The following is a 24,020-nucleotide window of genomic DNA, read 5'->3' on the forward strand; positions in this document are numbered from 1 at the left end:
TGTGCAAAATTGTTTTGAATCGTCAACTCACCACCATTAAAGTCTTATTATTTATCAAATTAGATTAAAGAAATATAATATGTATCATTAGAGTAAACAAGTTTTGTCCTCGTGAGCTAAGCTCAGTTGGTTGGGACAATGAATAATATATACAAGGTCGGTCTGAAGTTCAAATCCCGGTCACCACCAAAAAGAGTAAACATGTTTTGAATGAAAAATTATAGTTATGTTAGTAATTTTTCCTTACTAAGCCTTAAACTAAAAGAATAGAAAAATGCAATTGTTTGTTAGTTTTAAAAGATGGTTACAAGATATATCTATATAACGAGATGAAGTGTGTATGATGACGATGGAAAATTATTTTACACGATCATCATCACTAATCTCTTAAAATTATAAATTATTCAATATAATTAAAAAATAAAAAAATTATAAAAAAAGAAAGCCAGCTGGAATCCAATCCCCTAGTGCATTTTTGTCTATTTTTACAGTCTATCCCGTGCAATTCTCCACCGTTGTATTAATCCAACGGTTGATTCACAAAAGGGAAAAGTAGCAATTAGATGAGAGAGAAACGAATGTAGTGTCAATTTTCTTGGATATTTTTTTGAGATTTCTTCACCCCTGTTGCTGCTGTGCAATTCTTGAATCATGCAGGTTCGTTCGTTAATGGATTCAATTCTTAGTGTCTTTAATTAACTTGTATTTGTTTGTTGGTTAGGAGTTAGGGTTATGCAAAATTGGATTTGTGTTATTGTAATTGTAGCAAGCTTAGCATTGAAATTGGATTTGTTTGTGTTTTTAACGCAGGCATCAAGGGCGAGGCTGTTCAAGGAGTACAAAGAAGTGCAACGAGAGAAGACAGCTGATCCTGATATTCAACTCGTTTGCGATGATTCCAACATTTTTAAATGGACAGCTTTAATCAAGGTATAGTAGCTAATAATCTCGAATTTTAAAAGATTTGAATTTGAACGAACCGGTCTGCGATGATTTGAAATTTGCTCTGGTTTATTTTGTTCAATATTAGGGACCTTCAGAGACTCCATATGACGGGGGTGTTTTCCAGCTTGCATTTTCTGTTCCAGAGCATTATCCTTTACAACCTCCTCAAGTTCGCTTTTTGACTAAAATATTTCACCCCAACGTGCATTTTAAGGTACGATGGATCCTTCTGCAGGTTACTATCAGATTGTTGTTTGCTGATGCTTTTCACTTTTAGAACACAATTGTATGATAAAAATAGGGTAAATTGCATTACATTCCCCTGAGATATGTTAAAATGTTACACATACACCCCTCTAGTTTGCCAAAGACACTAACCTCCCCCAACTTTAACACTGTTACCTTGCTGTTATAGACAAAAAGAGAAAAAGTTTTTGTCTGTCGTCTTCTTCATTTGGTGTCTCATCTATGAAACTGGCTTTCTCAGCCTAAAGCTCCTATGCTTGAGGGTAATAATGGTGTTTTTCTGAAGTCTGGTGTGAGTGATGGATACACCCCGTGACTTTGCTTTTTTCAGTTTGGTGTTTGACTTCATATATTTTGTCTACAAAATCAAGAACACGATGACAATAGCTAATAATATATCAAATTGGTTGGTCTATTTTCATCTTGGTTTGGCTGGCAAAACTTAATTATCTCTATGCCAAATTGAGCAACTAATATACCAAATTGGTTGGAACATGGCACCACTAATATGCCTCACATGATTGGGGTATTGAGCCATTATCTGGATGTCCGCATCCTGTATGCCACTTGTTGTCGGGTTAACAATAAGCCGACCAATTTGGGTGAACTTTATGCTCTGTCAATTTCATTGAACTTGTTGAAATATGGATTTTAATTAGCAAAATAAAATGTACCAGTAAGTTAATGTTAATTCGGCAACACATGGTAATTCAGGTGCTGTATTTTAATTGTGATGAAAAAGGTAGATTTATATTAAAATATAAATCGTTACAAATTTATTACTTATAAATACATATACTAAATTTATTTTTAATTTGATAAGTCTTGAAAGTTTAAGTTATAACAATTTAGTTTATAGAAGTTAAATGTTAGTATATACTTTTTTTGAAAAAAGTAGTAACATACGTATTAAAGCAAGTAATCTAACACAAGAAAACTAGTAACATATATATATATATATATATATATATATATTTATTTACAAGTAGAAGTGATAATTTTGCAAGATTCCACGTTTTCCCAGCGGTTAAGGATGTAAAGTAGTACAAGTGTCTCAAGTTCTACTCCTTAGAGATCCAGTGCCATTTATTTAATTTTTGATGTAACTACAAACCAGTTTAACTTTTGAATCAAACCGGTTCAACCGGTTGAACTGGAAATCAACCGGTTCATATGCATATCTGGTCCAACACCGTTACTGGACCGGCCATGGGTCTGGTTTCCGGTTCGGCCTGTCCGGTTTTTAAAACTATGGTCTGAGGAATTTTTGTTTTAATGGATGGCAAACGATGTTAATTTATAAGGGAGGCAACTGTCACCTTTAAAATTAAACGAGGATAGAGCTTGATTTAAAAATAGAGGGGATGTTTGTGTTATTTGAAGATATCTCAGGGAAGTCATTGTAATTTGCACTTAAAAATATCTAGTAGTTGTTCACATGAAGAGTGAATGGGATCTGAACCATCAGTGTGAAATTAGGGATATTCACAAGTTGGCTTGTTTCGAGTTTGTGGTATAGGAGGATCCAAACATGTTGCATGTGATTAGATCGGTTTTAATTTTTTTTCTCCAGCCAATCTGAATCAAACGGTTGAATTAAGATTTAGACTGGTATGGTTGTCTTGACTGCCCTCTCTATAATGGGAAAACCAATGATGTTGATAAGTTAGAGACTAGTAATTTCCACTATTACGCCCCCTACCCTTTGAGTTTCATAAAAACTTGTTGGAAACTGACAACAATATTGATTTGAAGTTGAATTCCTAGTCAATTATTTTTGCTTTCCTTTTGTTCTTTATAAATTTGATAGATAACTTCATTTTATTCAATTGGATTTGTTTTTCTTGACATTTTTTCATGAATACTTTTTAATCTTGTAATAATTTTGCAGACCGGAGAGATTTGCCTAGATATCTTGAAAACTGCTTGGAGCCCCGCATGGACTCTGCAATCTGTTTGTAGAGCTATAATTGCATTGATGGCTCATCCAGAACCTGACAGCCCACTGAATTGTGATTCAGGTTGTTAAACTTTCTCTGTTCCATATCATTTTTTTCTTTCTCTAATGCCATGGAATGGAAAGAAGTTATATCCTCCTCCCTCCAAATAAATAATAAAACTGCTAGAAAAAGAAACTTGTATTCAGATATGGATCCCATGTAGTATAGCTTTATTGATTATAGGCGATCAGATTGAAACTGGACTTGAGGATTTAGAAACTGCAAAAGATTTGCCAATTAACTATTTTTAAACATCATCATGCTTATCAATTATGCTCGATAGAATGGGTGTGGTGGTCCACTAGGATTTGACATTTCACTTAATGATGGCCCTTCTGTTCTTTAACTGCGTGCTATTTGAATTTATATGCATGCTTCCAGATTTTCGTTGTTCATTATAAAATTTCCCAGCAGGTCTTAGCATATCAGTATTTTTTGGAAGATAAAGGACTTCAAATCCTTAAGCCCGCAACTCATTCCAAAATATATACACCTTATTTTCTTTGTACTGAAACAAAAATAATGTGAACTGAAAACTTGTAATCTAGTTGGAAAGAATGTCATTTCTCACTTATTTTCTGTTGGCGGTGCAGGTAATCTTCTACGTTCAGGTGATGTTAGAGGCTATCAGTCCATGGCAAGAATGTACACTAGGCTTGCAGCAATGCCAAAAAAAGGCTGATTGATTTCTGATCATTTATGTTCTATGTTTGTCTAGGTAACAAGTTAGCAATTAATATAGCAGTTCATTGTTCAAATCTTAAATTGTTTAAAATGTATACGTTTTCTGTAAGAATGATTTTTGTTGTTTTAAGATGTGTATTGAAGTGGTGACTTGTACAGCGTTTGATGTGATTTTATGTATCTGTACTTGGGCTAGAATTGAGCTCAATAATCAACGTGCTTGTATAACATTTGATTGCTTCCATTTTTATTAAAGTCGTATTTCGAGGTTGACATTTAGCTTTCTCCTGTGCTGATAATTTTAAGTACGGTGGAACGTAGTGTGCCAGCCCAATTACTTCCATGGTTTGATTAATGGTGTGATAATTCTTGATTCCTTTTGGAGGAAGCATTGGATTATTGACTACACCATTTATTATCTATTAATGGATTCACTTATCTATCTGATGGTCTTTTATCTCCAAGGAAGAAAGACGCATTACATGGAGGTCATAGTGTATGGTACACATTAACATTTTGTTTGAAATTTTTTCCAATCTGGGATGAGGATAGGAGAAACCACAGACCATGGATTACGTCCACATAATTAGTATCAGAACCAAACTTGGACCTTATAAAAAACCTCCTACGTTTCTTGATGTACATTTTTGGACAGCATAGAATGTCTAGTCGTGTTCATTCATTATAACAGAATTAATGTCTGTATCCGAACTCGTGTTGGGCGTTGGAGAAAGTTTTTCCTATTTTCAATCTAGCTTCTAGGTCTTCCCACACCTTCCCGTGAATTAATTTTTGGTTTTTTATTTTGTTCTTTCGCATGTTTATTCCATTGGAGTTAATTCTCTGAGTCATGTCAGTATGTCACACTAAATGTGGATACCACTTTGATCCAAACTAGAGTTATGGGGGGGTCTTAGCCTTTTTTTTTTTTTTTTTTTTATTAAATCCAACTTCAAATAAGTATTGATTTATTCGGAAAAAAGAAGAAATAAGTATGAGTTATTTATGAAAATACAAGAATGCCCCTATTTAGTATCAATCAATATTAATTTATTTGAACTCAATTAATTTAATTATTAATTTGATTTAAATGAAATTACTCAACACTATATATGAATATGTTTTTTTAGTCAACATTATATATGAATGATTTTATGTAGGCATTGTTATCAATGCAAAGAGCCAAAGACATGCGAGAAAAAAAAAAACCGAAAAGGTAAGAGCTCTCCCTGCCACTTTTCTTCTCATCTATGAAGAAAAATTGGAGGGCCACACCCTCTCCCCCGCACCCCCACCCCATTGGTTTACCTTGCCAATCAAGAGAAAATGGCCGTTTCTCTTGCTACACTTCACCGGTATTTCCCTTAACCAATCACACTCTAAAGGCGTGTGCATCCTAAGTAGAAAAGAATTATGTCCCCGGCATAAGTCAGATTGTCAGACACATATAGAACTATGGTTCTACATTTTTTGTGATAATAACAAGGACTAGAGGATACATTAAACAGAGAATCACAACACGACATACAAACAATCATACAAAGGTAACTGGAATGTGAGTTTGTTTATAATTTTACAATCCGGGTACATGTTGAGGCTTTAGAAACTTGTTAGAAACTTGTCAAACCAATCAGATGACTCTTTCACCATGAATTTCGTTATTTGGTGCTCAATTCCAGGTTCTGCAATAAACTGCATATCAAAGCAATCAATTGCAAAAATTTAGTTCAAGCGACTTGATTACCATTTCTATTATTACGAGTAGTTTAAAATTAAATGGTGCAACATTGGAAATAAAAATTGCAGGTTGCAGCCAATGTTAACTCTAGGCTTTTTTTCAAATTGACGAGGGAAGTTCACATTTGGCAGGCGTGAGATTTTTCAACAAAGTGATGTTGAGCATACAATATGAGTACATACCTGGAAATTATCTGTGCGGTGAAAAACTTCGTATGCCTGGCTTGCTTTTGCCCTCGGAATTTCCAAGCCGGCAAGGGGACACCTAGGATCTTCGGCACCTAGAGTTAGGAACACCCAAGTGAATGCTTCAATTCCAAGTTAAAATCAAAACCCCCAAAAGTATCTAAATTGACTAATACGGATGGATAGGTCTAATAAGTAATTGATATATTCATTAAGAAGTGCAAAACTTTTATTGCAGTGCTTTCAACACATCAATTTGCATATGAATATTGTTTCCAACTACAATTTGGAAATGTTGAATAAACAATAAAGACAAGGATCTTACCATTGAGAATAAGCAGAGGACGTGGTGCAATTGATGGAATTGAGTAGGGGGAATCAAATTGGGAAGCTAAACCAGGAGCAATCCTGTCCCACACCTGATTCAGAAATATCAACTCTTGAGGTTAGTATCTACTGCAAAACACTTAAATTCATATGGAGTCTCGAGACAATTATAGTTGGAATTGTAAAAATTTAGCGCACCTTCTCCACCACTTCTTTGTCAATAGCATCTTTGCCCAAATCATCACGAGCCACTGCAAGCATGAACTCAAGAGCATTAGGATGTAATTTCCAGGCATGTTTAGAATATTTGCTCAGTCATTCATTGCTGGTAATGCTTGCATAAGTACCCAATAGGACCGAGATTCATACCATTACATAACCCCCTTCTACACACTTTTCCAACTTCACCATATGATTCCATAGGCAGTCTATCATAATTATAAATAACTGATCGTAAATGAGAACATTAATCTTTTTAAGAGATTGTTTGAACGTTACATATGAAATCCAAACTATGATTTATGAAATCATAATACACAAAAACTGGTATGATTACTGGGTTATATGACCAAAACAGTTATTCCATTTTATATAAATCTGAATGAAGTGGTAGGAGCAATAACTAAAGCAAAAGGCAATAATAAACACGTGAAAGACAAGGAATTTCTCAAACAATACATTATAATACCTTCAAAAACAGGCTTTATACTTTCAACTCGAGCCTGCCACTTATCGTTGTCAATGGCCCATCGAAATCCCTACAAGTATATGATGCAAAACATGTGAAGTTGTCGTCTCAGAAGCACATCTTTTAAAATGTAAGCTTCATTCAATAATACAATGTCACCTGAACACCAATCAGAGGAGATATCACAGCATAGCGAGTATCAGCTGCTGCAGCAAACCATGCATGCATTCCTGAATCAAAGAATCATGTAAGTGATGAGTCACAACAAATCTTGTAACTGACATATTCCTCTCAAGTGTCAACTTCTCTTAACCAACCTCCAAGGGATATTCCAGTAATTCCTATCCTAGAGGGGTCTATATCTTCTCTCTGTGTTAGATAATCTGCCAATTTAATCAAGTCCCATACCTGCCAGATCAAGGAATAATACACAGTTTCTGAGTCAAAGTTAATCGTGAGTTCAAACTGCGCTAATGCCACGAACTACAAAACTACATGTCAACCAAATAATTTAGGGCATAAAGTGGTCTCAGTTAAACAACAAAGCAGCATAATACACAAGGAGGGGCTATACCGTGTCATATATGAATGGCATTGTGTCTCCAGTTTTCCATGCGGAAATAATAGCCTGTTTTTTTCACCCCGAGGGGTAACCAAGACAAAAGTGAAAAATAAATTACCAGAGAGTTATTTTCTATAGGGCAACTTTCATTCAGTTTATTCAGAATCACTACGATGTCAATACAATATAATTTATATATGAAATTCCTATGTTTGGAATTCATTACAACAATAAATGAGTTAGTTTGTAAATCAAAATCTATTTTGGAACTAAAAATGTACTGAGTAACTTATTTTATTACCATTATTTTGAATATGCCCCACTAATCCAATGATTTCAAATCAAATCAATTTCTAAATTTTGTTGCTGTGAATAGATTGAAGTTTGAACATAAGCTAAATCTTTTCCCTAAATAACATAGTGCAATCCATTGGACATAACCTATGCATCACACCCATTTTAGATTGAACACGAGTTAGCTGTCGTACATGTTGTCTGACATATGTTAGTATTCTACACTAATTAACACGATACTAACCAATACATGTAGTTACATTTACTTATTTTTAATTTCTATAATTTTTATCTCTGCTTATGTGTCATGTCTGGTGTTTGTGCCGGCGCTTCATAGATTAGAACTAAAAGAAAGTTAAGTGAAGTAAAGAAAGCAAATCAATACATACATCACGATAGGTGTTTATGTCCTTCGCACGTTCACCATGGTAATGAGAATCAACTGAAATTGCTATATATCCCCGCGAAGCATATGCCTGAAACAAGAAGCACAAAAATAGAAACCAAAGACAAATTAAATCCACAATATAATAATTAAACAATCACAAATCTTATTTCATAGGAGTTGAACAAAATGAGCGATGAGTGAAGCAGTGAAAATGCAGTATAACAACCTCAAGCAACGGACGCAGAGATTCTTTATGCGAATTTGTACTGTGAAGGAAAACAACTGCAGGCCTTCTTCTTTGCTTATCACTTTCCTTTAAGCTCAAAATCAACACCGGCAGCCATCCTTGATCACCTTCCTTCAAAATCAACAAACATAATTATTCTCTAGATATTAGATACAATATTAATCATACTAGTTAGTTAGACTAATTATAATTAGTTAGTTAGTTAAACTATTAATTGTTCTGATTGCTATATAGGCTTTATTACTGTATGTAATGACAATTCTCTCAATTAATCAATATACTTGTCATCTATGAGTTCCATCAAGAATTATAATACTAGACCCAAAAATCAAATCCAAATAACGAAAATGTCGATCCAAAAATTCAACTCTAGAGAAATCAAATTAATTAGTTAATTAATTATAATTACCTCTATAGTTAGATAGAGATTCTCCTCCTTGAGCAAATCTTTGAAGTTCACAATGACTTTCTTTGGACAAGACTTCAAAATCTCCTGCTATAAAATTGTTAATGGATTGAACAAGCAAATGAAGATGAAAATCGAAAATGAGTGTTGAAACTTGAAAACCTCGTCCACTGATGGAGGAGAGTTATGCACAACTGGTTTTGCAACTTCGACGATCAACGGAACTGAATATAACAAACGAATATCATTTCTAGAAGAAGAAAAAAAGAATCATTGCATAATCAATACATAGCTATCGAGATTGTAATAGTACCTTGAGGAGGTCTTCTGCTACGGAGGATTTGAAGAAACTCTGATCGGAACTTGCTCTGAGCTTCAATGGCTTCCTTTTCATCCATTTTGGAATTAACTTTTGTGACACTTATTTTCTCTTTGTTTACCAATCACTCGGTCCCTTTTTATAAACACTAGTTGCATGTTTTAAATATATTAAGAAAAATTAATAGTATAATTATTAAAACGACACAGAAACTTGACAAATACATCTATTAATTTAGTTGGTTGCTTGTTTATCATGCTTTTGTGTTTCCCGCCATTACTTTGACTTTAGTATTTTTATTGGTCCCAAACACATCCGTGTGCTTTTAAACAAAATATTGTTGTGCCAAGTAACACCGTTACGTATATGTACTTCATTATCTAAAAAAAAAAAGTATAGATGTACTTCATCTTTCCCACTTAACATAAAGACTCTTTTCAAAATTCTACATCCATTAGCTCTCACTTGTTGAAAAAGCTATTCCTAAGATTGCCCCGGTATAAGGTTAAAATATGAAGGGTCTTGCTAACGAGTGTCTTCAAAACACACTTTAAACATTTTAAATTAAGAAATTATTCCATAAAAAAGTTAAATAGTTCAATTTTTAATGCATTGAATACATAAATTTTTATAAAAATTTATGATTTAAGACACACTCGTTAGCATTACTCAAATATGAATAATCCAAAATTTGAAGTTTATTGATACACTTGTTTTTAAATCAATAAATTCACGATCATTTTCATGAAATAAATAACTATTTATCGATTTTATATTTTAGTAAATATCATTTCATAAGAAAAAACATCATTTTATTATTTATAAGAAAATCATACTAATTTTTTTACATTTAATCCTAAAAAAAAGAAAAGAGAGAGAAGTGCTAATATCTCTTGCTACTGCTGCGCATATCTCTTGTTACAGCCTCGGTAGCTCCCTTAACCAATAACACTCTAAAGGCGTGCGTGCATACAGAACAGATAGGAATCATATCTCTTGGCCATAAGTCAGACACACATAGAACTATGGTTCTACATTTTATTGCGATAATAACATGGACTAGAGGATACATTAAACAGAAAATCATAAAACGACACACATACAATGATACAAAGACAACTGGAATGATCCAGAGTGAGTTCGTTTATAAGTTTACAATCCGGGCATAAGTTGAGGCTTTAGAAACTTGTCAAACCAATCAGATGACTCTTTCACCATGAATTTTGTTATTTGGTGCCCAATTCCAGGTTCTGCAATAAACTGCGTATCAAAGCAATCAATTGCAAAGATTTAGTTCAAGCGACTTCATTACCATTTCTATTATTATGCGTAGTTTAAAATTAAATGGTTGCAGCCAATGTTATATCTAGGCTTTTTTTTTTCAAATTTATGATGGAGTCCACATTTGGCAGGTGTGAGATTTCTCAACAAAGTGCTAATATGAGTGCATACCTGGAAATTATCTACACGGTCAAATTTTTTGTATGCCTGGCTTGCTTTTGCCGTTGGAATTTCCAATCCGGCAACAGGACACCTAGGATCTTCCGCACCTAGAATTATGAACACCCAATTGAATGCTTCAATTCCAAGTTAAATCAAAACCCCCAAAAGTATCTAGATTGACTAATACAGATGCATAGGTCTACTAAGTAATTGATATATAATTAAGAAGTGCAAAACTTGTATTGTAGTGCTTTCCACACATCAATTTGCATATGAATATTATTTCCAACTACAATTTGAAAGTGTTGAATAAACAACAAAATACTACCATTGAGAATAAGCAGAGGTCGTGGTGCAATTAATGGAATTGAGTACGGAGAATCAAACTGGGAAGCTAAACCAGGAGCAATCCTGTCCCACACCTGATTCAGAAATATAAAATCTTAAGGTTAGTATCCAGTATCTACTGCGAAAGACGTAAAATTGACTTACAAAGACAAAACTCTATATGGAAATTCTGTCCAGTGGATGAATAACTAGATATTATAGTAGATTAATGTACCATAGCACCAACAATTGTCAAGCATGCTTTCTTAAAGTAGTAAACATATCAAAGCATATAGAAATTCATTTGAAGTCTCGAGACAATTATAGCTAGAATTATAAAAACTTAGCTGACCTTCTCCACCACTTCTTTGTCAATAGCACTTTTGCCCAAATCATCACGAGCCACTGCATACATGAACCCAAGAGGGCAAGAGCATTAGGATGTACAAATTACCAAGGCACATTCAGAATATTTTTTTAGTCGTTCATAGCTGGCAAACTTGAATAAGTACCCAATAGCACCTATGTTCATATCATATTTTCCTTCTAGGTCTTACTCTTAAACACGATTCTAACTTCACCATGTACTCTAATCCATAGGTAGTATATTATAATTTATAAATAATGAATCATAAACGAGACCATTTCTCTTTTAAGAAATTGATTGACATTACATATGAAATCCTAACTATAATTTATGAAAGCACTACACATAACAAACCGGTACATGGTTACTAGGGTTATATGAACAGTGACTTCCATTTTATATAAATCTAATGAAATAGTAGGACAATAACTAAAGCAAAGCAAAAAACACGTGAAATACAAGAAATTTCAGAAACAATACATCACCGTACCTTCAAAAACCGGCTTAATACTGTCAACTCGAGCCTGCCACTTATCGTTGTCTATGGCCCATTGAAATCCCTGCAAGTATATGATGTGAAAGTGTTGAAATTGTTGTTTCAGAAGCACATCTTGTTAAATATAATCCTCATTCAATAATTCAATGTCACCTGAACACCAATCAGAGGAGCAACCACAGCATAGCGAGTTTCAACAGCTGCAGCAAACCATGCATGCATTCCTGAATCAAGGAATAATGTAAGTGATGTGTCACAACAAACTTGGTATCCAACATATTCCTCTCAACTTCTCTCAACCAACCTCCAAGTGATATTCCAGTAATTCCTATCCTAGAGGGGTCTATATCTTCTCTCTCTGTTAGATAATCTGCCAATTTAATCAAGTCCCACACCTGCCAGATCAAGGAACAATAGTATAATACATTATTTCTAAACCAAAGTAATCATGGTTCAAACTGCGCTAATGCTTTCATCGATGGAGCTACAGGTCAACCAAATCATTTGGGGCACAAAGTGGCTAAGTTAAACAACAAAGTAGCATGATAGACAAGGAAGGAATTTACCGTGTCATATATGAATGGCATTGTGTCTCCGGTTTTCCATGCGGATATAAGAGCCTGTTATTTTTACCCCAAAGGGTTAACCAACAAAAGTGAAAAACAAATGATCAATTTTGAATTTATACGGACTGCTTATGTTTCTCTCTGTGAAGGATCTCAAGTAGTAATATTGCAGAAAAATAGTTTTCAGTCAAAAAACAATAGTTAATTTCTTTTATATATAAAGATGTGATGAACAGAAAAACATAAATATAAATGACAAATTACTTATTCTAAAGCTTAGATTCTATAAGGCAACTTTCACAACTTATTCAAAATCACTAAAATGTCATTTTGTTTTAATTTAAAAATCAAATTGCTATTCTGGAATTCATTTTCTGAACTAATAATTTACTTTATGTGTAATATATAATTTATTTCAGCTACTTTGAATACTTTGAATAAGTTGCAGTTCATTTTCCTGTGTCCGTGTAAGTGCTTCATAGATTTTTTTTTTTTCTTCTCTGAGTAGATTGAAGTTTGAGCATCAGCTAAATCTTTTTCCTAAATAACATAGTGCAATTCATTGATTGAAAAATATATACCACCAACATTCGCGGTCTGACACAACACTTACGGTGACTTCTATTTTCTCAAGTTATTATCAATATCTATGTGTCAGTCTCGTGTGTCCGTGTAAGTGCTTCACAGACTATAACTAAACGTAAGCAGAGGAAAGCAAATACATACATCGCGATAGGTGGTTGCGTTCTTTGCACGTTCACCATGGTAACGAGAATCAACAGAAATTGCTATATATCCTCGCGAAGCATATGCCTGAAACACGAAGACCAAAGGCAAAAAAAATCGATGATTATAATAAATCATAAATCCTTTTTATTATAAGCTAATCAATCATGATAAATCCTGTTTCCTAGGAGTAGAACAAAATGAGTGATGATTGAAGCTGAGAAAATGTAGTAAGCAACCTCAAGCAACGGACGTAGATATTCTTTATACTTGTTTGTACTGTGAAGGAAAACAACTGCAGGTCTTCTTGTCTGCTTATCGGTTTCCTTCAAGCTCAAAATCAACACAGGCAACCGTCCTTGATCTCCTTCCTACAAAATCAACGAATATTTCAATTTCAACGTCCCTATGAAATCAAATTAATTAGTTAATTATTATAATAACTACCTCTATTGTTAAGTAGAGATTCTCCTCCTTTAGCAAATCATTGAAGTTCTCAATATCTTTCTTTGGACATGATTTCATAATCTCCTCATCGGTTGATGGAGGAAAGTTATGCACCATTGGTTTTGCGACTTGGACGGTTAACGGAACTGAAACAAACATATATAACAAACGAATTTCATTTCTAGAAGAATGGTGAACAATCAATACATAGCCATCGAGATCGCGGAAACGTTGTACCTTGAGGAGGTCGTCTGTTACGGAGGATTTGAAGAAACTCTGATCGGAATTTGCTCTGTTCTTCAATGGCGCCATTTTCTTCCATTTTTGGAGATTCTATGTGAGTGTGAGCCTCAGCGATTATGGCAGGTGTTGCATGAGTTTTGAATTTATAATTAAACAAATTAGTAGTTGTAGCAGCAGTTAGAGGAAGGCACGTGTGGCTTAAAAGAGTTAGCACGTGCAGTTTTGGGAGTGGGTAAGCAGGTGTGACTTTCATCATTTAGCTGCTGAATGCAACCCAGAAGAAGATACGGTGGGTGGTACTAGTTATGTTATGGGTAGCTTCCTCCGATTGTCTCGTTCCTTAATACTATGCAACAAGACAAAAAAACTTTTAATTTTTCTCTCTACTTATTTATTACTCTTCCATTATTATTCTCCTAAAGATGATTTTGGTGTCTATAACTATGTTAACTTTTCCTCTCAAAAAAATAAAAAAAAAAACTATGTTAACTTTTTGTTTTAATCTTTCTAAAAAAATTCTTCAACTTTTAATCTTCTAAAATTTTTTCGTCTTTACTTTTTGTCCATCTTTAAAGTAAACTCATGTGTAAAATTCATTAATAAAATTTTGCAGTTTTTTTTTTTGTGTACGGGATTCGAACCTCAGACCTTGCATATATTTTGCAGAATTTTTTTATAATATTATAAGAATATCTCCAAAAAAATATTAGAATTTTTTAACAAAACATGAATTAAATATGAATTTTTATATTTTTGTCTCTTAAAAATTCATATTTAATTTATGTTTTGTTAAAAAATTCTAATTTTTTTGGGAGTAATATTTACAATATTCAACACATTTCTGCACAATTTCATTAAAAAATACAAAAAAATTACTTAAAAATAAGGACCAAAAGTAATGATTGAAAATTTTATAGAGATTAAAAGTTGAAGGAAAATTTTAAAGGGACTAAAACAAAAAGTTAGTATATTTATAGGACCAAAAACATATTTAACCCTATAATCAAATATTATTTTTTTCATTAGATTTATTGAAAAACCAACATATCTGATTTATTATAATTTATATATGTAACCAAGCAATTATATTTAAATGGTTAATGAACGTTTTTTTAGGGAAAATGGTTAATGAACTTATCCATAAAACAAATCAATCAACTTTATTTACATTCCAGTCGAACTTTAGATTATCAGGGTTTTTGAAAATAAAAAATATATAATTTATATATGTCAATTATTAAATGAATCTGAAAAAACAAATTTTATTCTATAAAAGTGTTTAGAGGGAGTATATATTAGTGTGAGTTCTACTATGGTCCACTTTCGTATGCGGTTCACCATGGATCATTATTTAAAATTATTTTTCGTTGTTTTAATCAAATTGATAACAGTTTAATCGTTATCTACTTCAAAAAACAATTAAATCACTATTCCAATCGTAAAAATGAGAAACGACCACGACATCTATTCCATCAATTTTATTTTTTATTTTTTTTTACTCTTAAAATATATTCAATCAATTAATTTTTAATTGGTATTTAGAGCTTTCTATTAACATACAACCAATAAACTCTTTACTATATTTTACGTAACTATAATTTTTTCTTTTTATCATAACCTTAATTATTTATTATCTTATTATATCTATTAAAATACAACAGTTAATATGTGGCATTGTAAGGATTACACCTCGTGCTCTTCCTTTCTATTTAATAATATTGTTTTTTTTTAAACATGGTATCTTTCGTGTGCAACCGTGAAAAATAATCTCTCAAGTCTTATAAGACTTAAATGGAAGGGAAATGTTTTCTAAGAGTTTTAAAATTGTTGCATAACCATGTTTGTATTCAAACTTAGGACTTTGGTTAAGCTAAAAGACACTCATGTCGTTTCATCGAAATCAGTATTTCTTCTAACGTATTTATATTATTCTACTTTTATTTCATGACAAACTAACATTTTTTAAATAACTGTTCTAAATTTTTTGTTATTAAAAAATAATCATCTCGTCGTTGAGTCTTTTATCATCTAAACTATATATAAATAAAATTAATTTTGACCTCGAAAGATAGATAATTCATTAATATATCCATTTTAGAGATCAAATTTATTATGCTTATTGCTTACCAAACAAAATAATCATGTCTTCTACTGAGAATACATAACAGAATATAAACGAAGCTTCAGCTCATGGCTTTATCATGATCAAATACTATTACTGTGTTCTTTGTTACAGTAGTACTTTTTTTTTTTTTTAAGGATTGTTACGGTAGCACTTATTTGTCACAATGTTAACACTTAACAAGATGATAACACATAATTGAGGAAGCGTTATTACACTCCAGAGAGAGAGTCTATAACAAATATGTATCAATACTCAATATGATCCAAATTCTAAAGGAAGATGTCTCGAAAAATATTAAGCAAGTGGTACCAAGATATAGTGAAAACATGTGAGACCCCACCAATCACCATTTAATGTTTAAACTCGTATGATTCCATCAACTTGAAGATACACAAGTGAGTTTTAATAGTGAGATTTATCACCCTGATGTTGAATTCCGACATGAAATGATATGAATGTGAGTACATGTGCCTTACAGCGGCTATATTTCGGAGATAAGTTTCTAAGACCAAAAATGGGTTTTCGGTGGACATTACATAGTGTTATCAATATCCTTGAAAAGTTGAAAGTAAACACAAAAGTTATCTGTGTCCATGCCAAGACTTGGTTATCAACGTCACTAGAGAGGTTCCAGTTACATGCAGTTGAGTCAAGTTGATAGTTATTCCAGACAAAATATTTGAAAGAGATTGGGACCAACATCTAACTATATGCACATGAGCAGCATCACTTACGGGCTGCACAAAAAAACTGGTAACCTTTTCTTAACTCCAATATACAAGTAAGGTCACTAGGAAGTCCTTCACAATCCAAATTCAGTCCTGTCAAAAGAAAAAGGAAGTCTTTCACGATACACCAGATTACCACTTCCGGTTGTTCAATCCGCAGGCAACCTCAACGAAAGATCAGTAGTATCATGTCCATTAGTTCTTGCATAGGTAGCCACTGGGATGGAGCAATTGGCAGTGCAGTTGTTGAGAAGAATTCCCTTAGTTTCAGCACCACTATCACCATTGTTTTTAGGTGTTTTCTCGATACTCATATCTTTCTTCACTGATGAAGAGTGCATTGTTTCTACAAATTTAAAGATAGCTAATATTAGTAAATGAAAATTAGTGAATTATATTTCTTAATATAGAAGTTTGATGGAATAAAGGAACAAAATAGATCATTATTCTTGCAGTTGCCCAGGTTACTGATGTTAAATAAAAAATTAAAGCTACTTTTAGGGTCACATTAATCATTTCAAAGTATTATAGTATCAATCAAACATATGGCTAAAGATGAACTGAGGAAATAAAAAAAATTCAGGAACCACCAGCCATTCTGGGAAAAAATAAAAGAAAGTGAAGTGCTTCTCAACAATTGATCAGAAAACACTAGAATATAGGCATCTGTTGTTTCTATGCCATTTTTATTAATTTAATCGTCATTAAGGAGTAAGGACAACACACTTAAAGAATACGAAGGAAAAAAAAAAAACTAACTCCCCAAAGAGAGAGACAGAACAGAGTGTCATTTATTTCTGTTCCCACTTTCTGCTTCTGCAATCTGGCTTATGCATGAACAGTCAATCTCTTTAAAATTTATAATTTAGGGATATTACACTAAGAATAGAGAGATTGTTCATTACCTCAATCACATCACATATTTAACCAAATAACAATGCGCTTCCTTGATTTTTCAGTTGTGGAAAATTTATAAAAAAAAATAAAAAAAAACTTAACATCCTAAAAAGAGGTCTCAAAAACAAAGCAAAAAAATGGCATGCTGTTTATAGCAATGATACAATGTATTGAGTGTGTTGGGCAATTTCACTTGAGAATATTGTAAGCTGAAATGCAATATTCTGTATCGAAAAAAGTAGCAGAAGAGCCTAAGCTCTTTTTTGTCTAATATAGAAAGATGTTCCTGGATAACTATCCTAAAGGTTTTGATATCGATAATTTTGAGGATGATCTTTTTTATGATAGAGAGGGTACCATTTACAGTCTTTTACCTAGGAACGAGGATAGTTGCTATAGTTTGGATACATGCATACAAATGATGAAACCATACTTATCACCATTTTCTTCCTTGGTGACCAGAATTGCTTCTTGATTCAGATATAAGCCGATGCATGACAACAAGGTGACACTGCTATGGGTGAATATATGGCTTCATAATTTTTACGTTCCAACTTGACGTTCTTAATTTCATGAATATGATGATGATGCTACAAAGTAAGCTGGATAAGACAAATGCTAGAAAGCGTAATGCATCATAAAGAGGCCAGGTATGGGTGTACTACATGGTCACCTCAGCTGAATCAATATGCCCATCTCACCATGCAAAAAGATTCTTGGCTCATGAGGATAATGTGAGTGAGACAAAAAGATGGTCTCTTCCGATATAAAGCAAGAAATCTATAGATGGGTCACGGGTTAATTATCCTCTTTAATATAAACCCATTTGAATCAAGTATTTTTCAGCTATGTCAAACGAGGCTTTTCACAATGACTTCATAGAATACCACATGTATATTTAAGACAGGAAAACCTGAGTTAATTTTTCCCCCAACAATGTCAAAATTGCAAAGGCTTCAGCATCATAATATGAAAACCTAACCTTTAATGCTACCAATAATAATCAGTTCACCAAGAACATCCCTGAACTTGGTCAGGATAAGCCTTTCCTGCTCTGCATAAACAGCAGTGTATCCATCAGAGTTGGAAGACTTTTGAATCATGTTCTGATAAGTATTGTCAATTGCAACTCCATTTGCAGAACCATTACCGAAAAACATCCCATCCTGTTCATCACACATCAATTTAAGTGTTTCTGGTGACAGTGGCCTATTATGAATGTCAATATCAACTGCATCTGCTACATCTTTATTTGCATGATTCTCCGAAACAGGCTTGGCAACATCTCTACTGTCTTGCAGCAATTGAGATGATGAAGCAATAGAAGCTTCATATTTCTCGGTCTCTATTTTCCTAGCAGCTTTCCCTCTCATTTCTGGAAATTTGAAAAACAATTACAATGTCAGTCGGTCTCACAGATCAAATGTGTGAAAAAGTAGGGGACGGGTGAAAAGCTAGAGAATAGAAAATAAAGACAAATATTGAAGTTCAAAAGAACACTTATGCTTACTTAAATAAATGTCCTAGCAGCATAAAATTTGGAAAGTTTGCAAATGAAAACAAAAATATTCTCAATCATCCACCACAAAATAGATGCATCAAATTACTATAAGATGAATATAGAGTGTTCATCCATGTGTTAGTCAAAACCTGCATTTGTCTTTGCAGCTTCTTTGGAGAGAACAACTAAAAGTGAACAAAGATTTTTCACATTCTGTGTCTGGAGGACATCAGCCAACACAGACCTTCAACATGAAATATTGTTAATTCCGGTTTTTTTTTATATTCATATTTCAAGCATAATATAAACCGCTCACCTAATGATTGAAAAAAAATCACATACCTGAATTTAGGTCTTGAAATTATTTTATAGGCAGTGTCGGAAACAAAGGAAGCTGACAGGGATAAGGGAGATGAAGCTATAGGATCAAGTTCCTGATTAAAATTCAAGATAGCGTAAAAGATATTAATTACAATCGGATGTCAGAGCATGGAGAAAACTGATATTGATAGCTAAATTAATAGGGAAGTAGCAAGGAAATTGATGGTTCCAAGGGATTAAAACAGAACTAAGAAGTTGATAAATGCGGGGTGCAGTGACTATTTATATGACAATGTTATAACCTTATTAGTTTCACATTGATTTTAAATCCAAACATAGTGAATTTGAATGGTGACCCTACAACAGAAAGAGTAACTAAATGATTATTAAATAGATCCAACGACACCGTATCAATAATGCAAAGAAGCACCTGTTGGTGTTGAGCAGTCATGCCGACAGTTTGATCTGTGAGTGATTTGCCAGAAAAACTTTCCTGGATTTTTCTCTTCTTGGGTGTTATATGGGTTCCAGAGATGGAGGGTCCAAGTCCAACTGCTCCATTAATGGCAGCATTAGTTGCCTGTCTGATTTGAACTAGACTACACTCTTCTTGTAAAACTATTCTCCATTCGTCACTTCCTTCAAAATTCTTGCAGTCAATGCATTTACAATTTTCAGAGCAGAGGACGTTGGCATGGAAACACTCACAATACTTCTTAAGGCAACCTTTCTTGCAGTGACATCCTTTATTGTGCCTTCCTATTAATTGAATTTCAGACACTTCCTCCTGAGTTTGTTCAAGACATTTAAATGGCACCACAAGTAAGCTAAAATATCAGCTGACTCCATAATAGTTATTAACAGCACCAAATTTTAGCTCACTGATGCAAAACGCCAACTATAAATACATGAGGGAGTTGAATTGAACTACTAACCATAGAAACTTCTGGTTTTTGCGGACTGCTTGCAATTTTTGGTCTGAAAGCATTTGGATTTTTTTCCAGTGTCATTCCAATTGCCTCCTTTCGGGCAGCCTCATTGTTCAGATTATTATGACAATTTTGACAGTTGCAACCATCACAATAGATCCCAGCTGCATAGCACTCACAGTACCTTGCAGTTGCAAAATTAGCTATTGTTATAAAGAAAGTGCACGGTCATGTGATGAAATATCCTTGATGAAAGTTTTTCATACAGCAAAGCTAAAGTACTTACAATTTAAGGCATTTGGAATTTTTGCAGTTACACCGTTTTTGCTTCTTTAGAGTGTTGTCCTTTAACCCTGCTTTATTTTGAGGCTGTGATCTAGGGCTAGGAGACTCGTTTCTGAAGGAAAACAAATGCATTCAAACACAACAAAATGCAAATTAGTAGAGTAAGAGTTCTTACTGTGAAGCAAAATTCAATCATAGAGTAAGAGATAAAACAGTCTTTTTGAAGGGGACCGTATAAAATATAAATGGACAGATGAAATGATCAGTATATTTTTATTGGCAAGTTTAGGTCACTTTTCTTTCCTTTTATAAAAACTAATAAGATTTGGTGATTGCCTAGTTTAGTGGCAAATTTATAATACTTTTTTTTCCCAAAAATGCAATCATTAACAAACCTCGGAATGATGCTCAGATTGCATTCAGATACAAGCAAACAAAGTTCTATTTTTAAACATGGAAGAAAAATATAAAAAACATAAATGATTAGTGAAATGAATTATTGACTTAAATTGGTAGAAAATCCAGACTTTCATCCCTGATGCTCTTTACATTAGTACTTATGTGGCCATCCATATCTTTAAAAGTTCTCCAAGAATCATGCTTTTCGCACATCTAATCAAATTATAGACAAGAGCCCTTGTCTTCAAATAGAAGCTAACATCCAGCATAAGCCTTATGTTTCTAATACTAAAATTCCAAACATACATCCCTAATACATCCAATTCTGCATTCTAAATTATGTAGCATTAACACTTCATACGATTTGTCAAAAAAAAAAAACACTCCATACGAAAAGTGTGTCCGGTGTTCGATATGCATCAACACCAACACAACGTGTGGTTAATTAAATTTCTTCATTTTAAAAAAAAAACAATAAAATATCGATGTCAACATGCTTTCCATACACTAACATTCTTATCATTAAATTAAATGCAACACAATCCACAGGTCCTAGCTCAACCGTCAAAATGCCGAAATTGTTAGGTCGAACAACATGACCGGGGTTCGAACACCAACACCTTCACTTGTGTATGGTGTTTTTTTTTTTTTTTTGTGGTGTTCGAGGTTCGACACTCGGACCTTGCATATATTATGCATTGTCCTTACCAAAGCTAAGCTCACGGGGCCACTTGTGTATGGGTTTATAATGACTTTGTCATTTCGTCTATCTACCAAAAATAAATAAAATGCAACACATTCAGGAAAAAAAAAATCAAAACGCTATTTTTCACTTTTCTATTATATTATCATTTATTTTTTAAATTCAATTCTTAATACTTACAGCGCTTGAAACCTCTTCACCGGAAGCTTTGGTGTGGAGTACGGTAATCGATGAATCATCGAAACTAACTGCGGGCGCGGTGATTGAAAATGCGGCATCACCGGCGGAGACTGTGACGTTCTCTGCTGCTGCCACTGTGGTGGTGATTGTTTCCACGGCCGTCTCACTGGTGACTGAAAATCCAAATGCATTTGCGCCGGAGGAGGCAAATCCGACGGTGTCGGAGGTCGTAGAATGGTTTGTGACAGTGACTGCGGCGTCGGTGGCGACAATGTCAGGTACGACGGACCTCCACATGCGGCGGCGAAATCCAATTGCCGCGCAAATTTCCGATTAGCTAAATCCAGCGTCGTTTCGCTCTTCTCCATCAACGTTTCTTCTTAAACCTGCAAAAGACAACTCAACGATGAACCAAAAATGATCTCGTTAAGCTTCGATTTCAAATCACAATGTGTGAATCTTAACGAATTACCGTTTCGAATTGAGTTTTCAAAACATATGAAGAAAAAAGAAACTTTACCTATGCGTTACGGATTGTAATTCTTGAAGCAAGAAATCGACGGCGATTCTGAGAGAAAATTATCGTAATCGATGAGACGAAAACATGCAGAGAATGGAATTTCCGGTGTGACGAGAAAGATTGACGGCGGAGAACGATCGCCGGAGAGTTTGTTGCGGTGAATCCACCGTGGGAGTGGTTAGCGTCACTTGTTTTTTCTCGAGGTTTTGAAAATCTACTCTATATATATGAATACAAATGACTACTAAAAATATTAAACTACCCCTAAACTAATTATTTTGTACTTCGACTTTTTACAACTATAAAAGGTAAAACAGACATTTTATAGTGGTAACAAATATTAAACTACCCCTAAACTAATTATTTTGTACTTTGATTTTTTACAACTATAAAGGGTAAAACAGACATTTTATAGTGGTAACGACTTAAGATCACTCCATTTTAATTTAGCTAGTTTCTTCCATGTTCGTCCAAAAGTCAACACTGTGGTTGGTGTCCGTTTCCTCTCTACCTTTGCACATGCTTTCCTCACTTCCCTTTTTTTCATATCCCTCTTCTCTCATCAATTTTTTTTCCTCTCATATTCACACGATTCGCCATCTTCTTAAATAATCATCAATAAGAAGAATTGTCTTCTTCCTTTGGGTTGGTAACAAACTAACAATCTTCACACTATTCATCAATTCTCACCGGGATACCAACGAAAATGGCTTAATTTTGTTAACATATTTCAATTCGATTTTTACTGCTTTATATTTTGTTAGTTTTGTTCAATATTTATATTGGTTATCTCATGCATATTAATTTCATTCTCATATTTAGATGTTTCAAAGTAGACTTAACTTTCCAGATTTATTTCGCAGTAAAATTTTATTCTACTAGATATGAAGTTCAACAATTTCCTTCGCGGTTTTGGATTAACTAATTTAAAAATTGATATTTATTCGCCGCAGTTGATATTTATTCGCAGGAAATTGATATTTAAAAATTCCCTTCGCGGTTTCGCAGTAAAAATTGATATTTATTTTATATGATAAGGGAATCTGACAATTACAAATGAATTTAAAAAGTATATTTATTCAAAAAAATGTGTACATAAAAAAGATATTATTATTAATAATATTTTTTTTAAAATGATGTACTCATCATTTTGAAAAATGTAGAGTGAAAGATATATTTAATCAAAATAAATACATATATAATATTAATTTGATGATGTAATTGAAAAAAATTGATTAATATTAAATTGACAATTTACATTGAAATTGAGAGTGAGTGATGCATATAGTCTTGAGAAAGACAGGGTTTAGATTGTATATCTTTGGTGACTTTATCTCATCTCTTACATAACATTTTTTTCATGCATCTAAATAATTTATTTTAATCATCAATTTATCTATAAAATACATTTTTAAGGTAAAGAAAAAATATATTAAATAAAAATAAAGATATGGAAAGATTGTGGGGACATCAGACCTGACCCAGGTACAACCCAAAACGGTGAATACGTCGAGACCTTAAACTATCCTAACACAAATCTACTTATAACGGGCCCAATCCAGCAAACCCGCGTAAGGGCATGGAACCAAGTTACAAAAAAAAAAGATTAATGAATGTCTGATGAATGAACTGACTGACAACACGGAATCAGAATCCAAGTGTCAACTGCTCGAACAAAGCAACAAGCTAAAAGCTCTTTCGAGCGTTACCGTTATGAGAACAATCAATAAATGACACAGAGAACCACATGATACCCGAGTGGAGACAGGTGTGACACATTGAAACCTG

The 24,020-nt window shown here is 33.4% G+C and overlaps 3 protein-coding genes and 1 pseudogene across 5 annotated transcripts; 1 reads left to right on the top strand and 3 right to left on the bottom strand.

Annotated features, from left to right (window-relative positions):
* The first annotated feature begins 588 nt into the window (after nucleotides 1-588).
* PEX4 (peroxin4) lies at nucleotides 589-4,148 on the top strand. Its single transcript, XM_085756763.1, has 5 exons — nucleotides 589-657; nucleotides 811-930; nucleotides 1,031-1,159; nucleotides 3,083-3,212; nucleotides 3,785-4,148. The coding sequence occupies exons 1-5, from the start codon at nucleotides 652-654 to the stop codon at nucleotides 3,871-3,873; spliced, it is 474 nt and encodes a 157-aa protein (XP_085612889.1). The 5' UTR covers nucleotides 589-651; the 3' UTR covers nucleotides 3,874-4,148.
* A 1,085-nt stretch (nucleotides 4,149-5,233) lies between these two features.
* LOC146942711 (uncharacterized) lies at nucleotides 5,234-9,144 on the bottom strand (annotated as a pseudogene). The gene is made up of 13 exons (XR_015032827.1): nucleotides 9,024-9,144; nucleotides 8,873-8,934; nucleotides 8,714-8,797; nucleotides 8,284-8,415; nucleotides 8,059-8,145; nucleotides 7,388-7,441; nucleotides 7,131-7,221; nucleotides 6,973-7,043; nucleotides 6,814-6,883; nucleotides 6,324-6,376; nucleotides 6,124-6,217; nucleotides 5,796-5,893; nucleotides 5,234-5,567 (listed from the first exon to the last, which is right to left on the bottom strand). The product of XR_015032827.1 is annotated as an uncharacterized LOC146942711 (transcript).
* Nucleotides 9,145-10,025: 881 nt separating this feature from the next.
* On the bottom strand, nucleotides 10,026-13,960 carry LOC146942712 (uncharacterized). The gene is made up of 12 exons (XM_085756762.1): nucleotides 13,639-13,960; nucleotides 13,402-13,547; nucleotides 13,194-13,325; nucleotides 12,955-13,041; nucleotides 12,229-12,282; nucleotides 11,967-12,057; nucleotides 11,816-11,886; nucleotides 11,657-11,726; nucleotides 11,152-11,204; nucleotides 10,801-10,894; nucleotides 10,482-10,579; nucleotides 10,026-10,289 (listed from the first exon to the last, which is right to left on the bottom strand). Exons 1-12 carry the CDS (start codon nucleotides 13,898-13,900, stop codon nucleotides 10,182-10,184), a joined length of 1,266 nt encoding a protein of 421 aa, XP_085612888.1. The 5' UTR covers nucleotides 13,901-13,960; the 3' UTR covers nucleotides 10,026-10,181.
* A 2,125-nt stretch (nucleotides 13,961-16,085) lies between these two features.
* Nucleotides 16,086-22,422, bottom strand: LOC146942713 (protein tesmin/TSO1-like CXC 6). Of its 2 annotated transcripts, XM_085756765.1 has the most exons (10): nucleotides 22,233-22,422; nucleotides 21,713-22,098; nucleotides 20,432-20,542; nucleotides 20,152-20,329; nucleotides 19,647-20,003; nucleotides 19,238-19,329; nucleotides 19,045-19,139; nucleotides 18,545-18,769; nucleotides 18,377-18,448; nucleotides 16,086-16,843 (listed from the first exon to the last, which is right to left on the bottom strand). In XM_085756765.1, exons 2-10 carry the CDS (start codon nucleotides 22,078-22,080, stop codon nucleotides 16,647-16,649), a joined length of 1,695 nt encoding a protein of 564 aa, XP_085612891.1. In that variant the 5' UTR covers nucleotides 22,081-22,098; nucleotides 22,233-22,422; the 3' UTR covers nucleotides 16,086-16,646. The 2 variants fall into 2 exon arrangements, with proteins under 2 accessions (XP_085612891.1, XP_085612890.1); XM_085756764.1 differs by having other exon boundaries at nucleotides 18,377-18,769.
* Nucleotides 22,423-24,020: the final 1,598 nt, after the last annotated feature.

Source organism: Medicago sativa, chromosome 3, assembly GCF_051527215.1.
Source record: "Medicago sativa cultivar Bolivia chromosome 3, Bolivia_mono, whole genome shotgun sequence".
Lineage (NCBI taxonomy): Eukaryota > Viridiplantae > Streptophyta > Magnoliopsida > Fabales > Fabaceae > Medicago > Medicago sativa.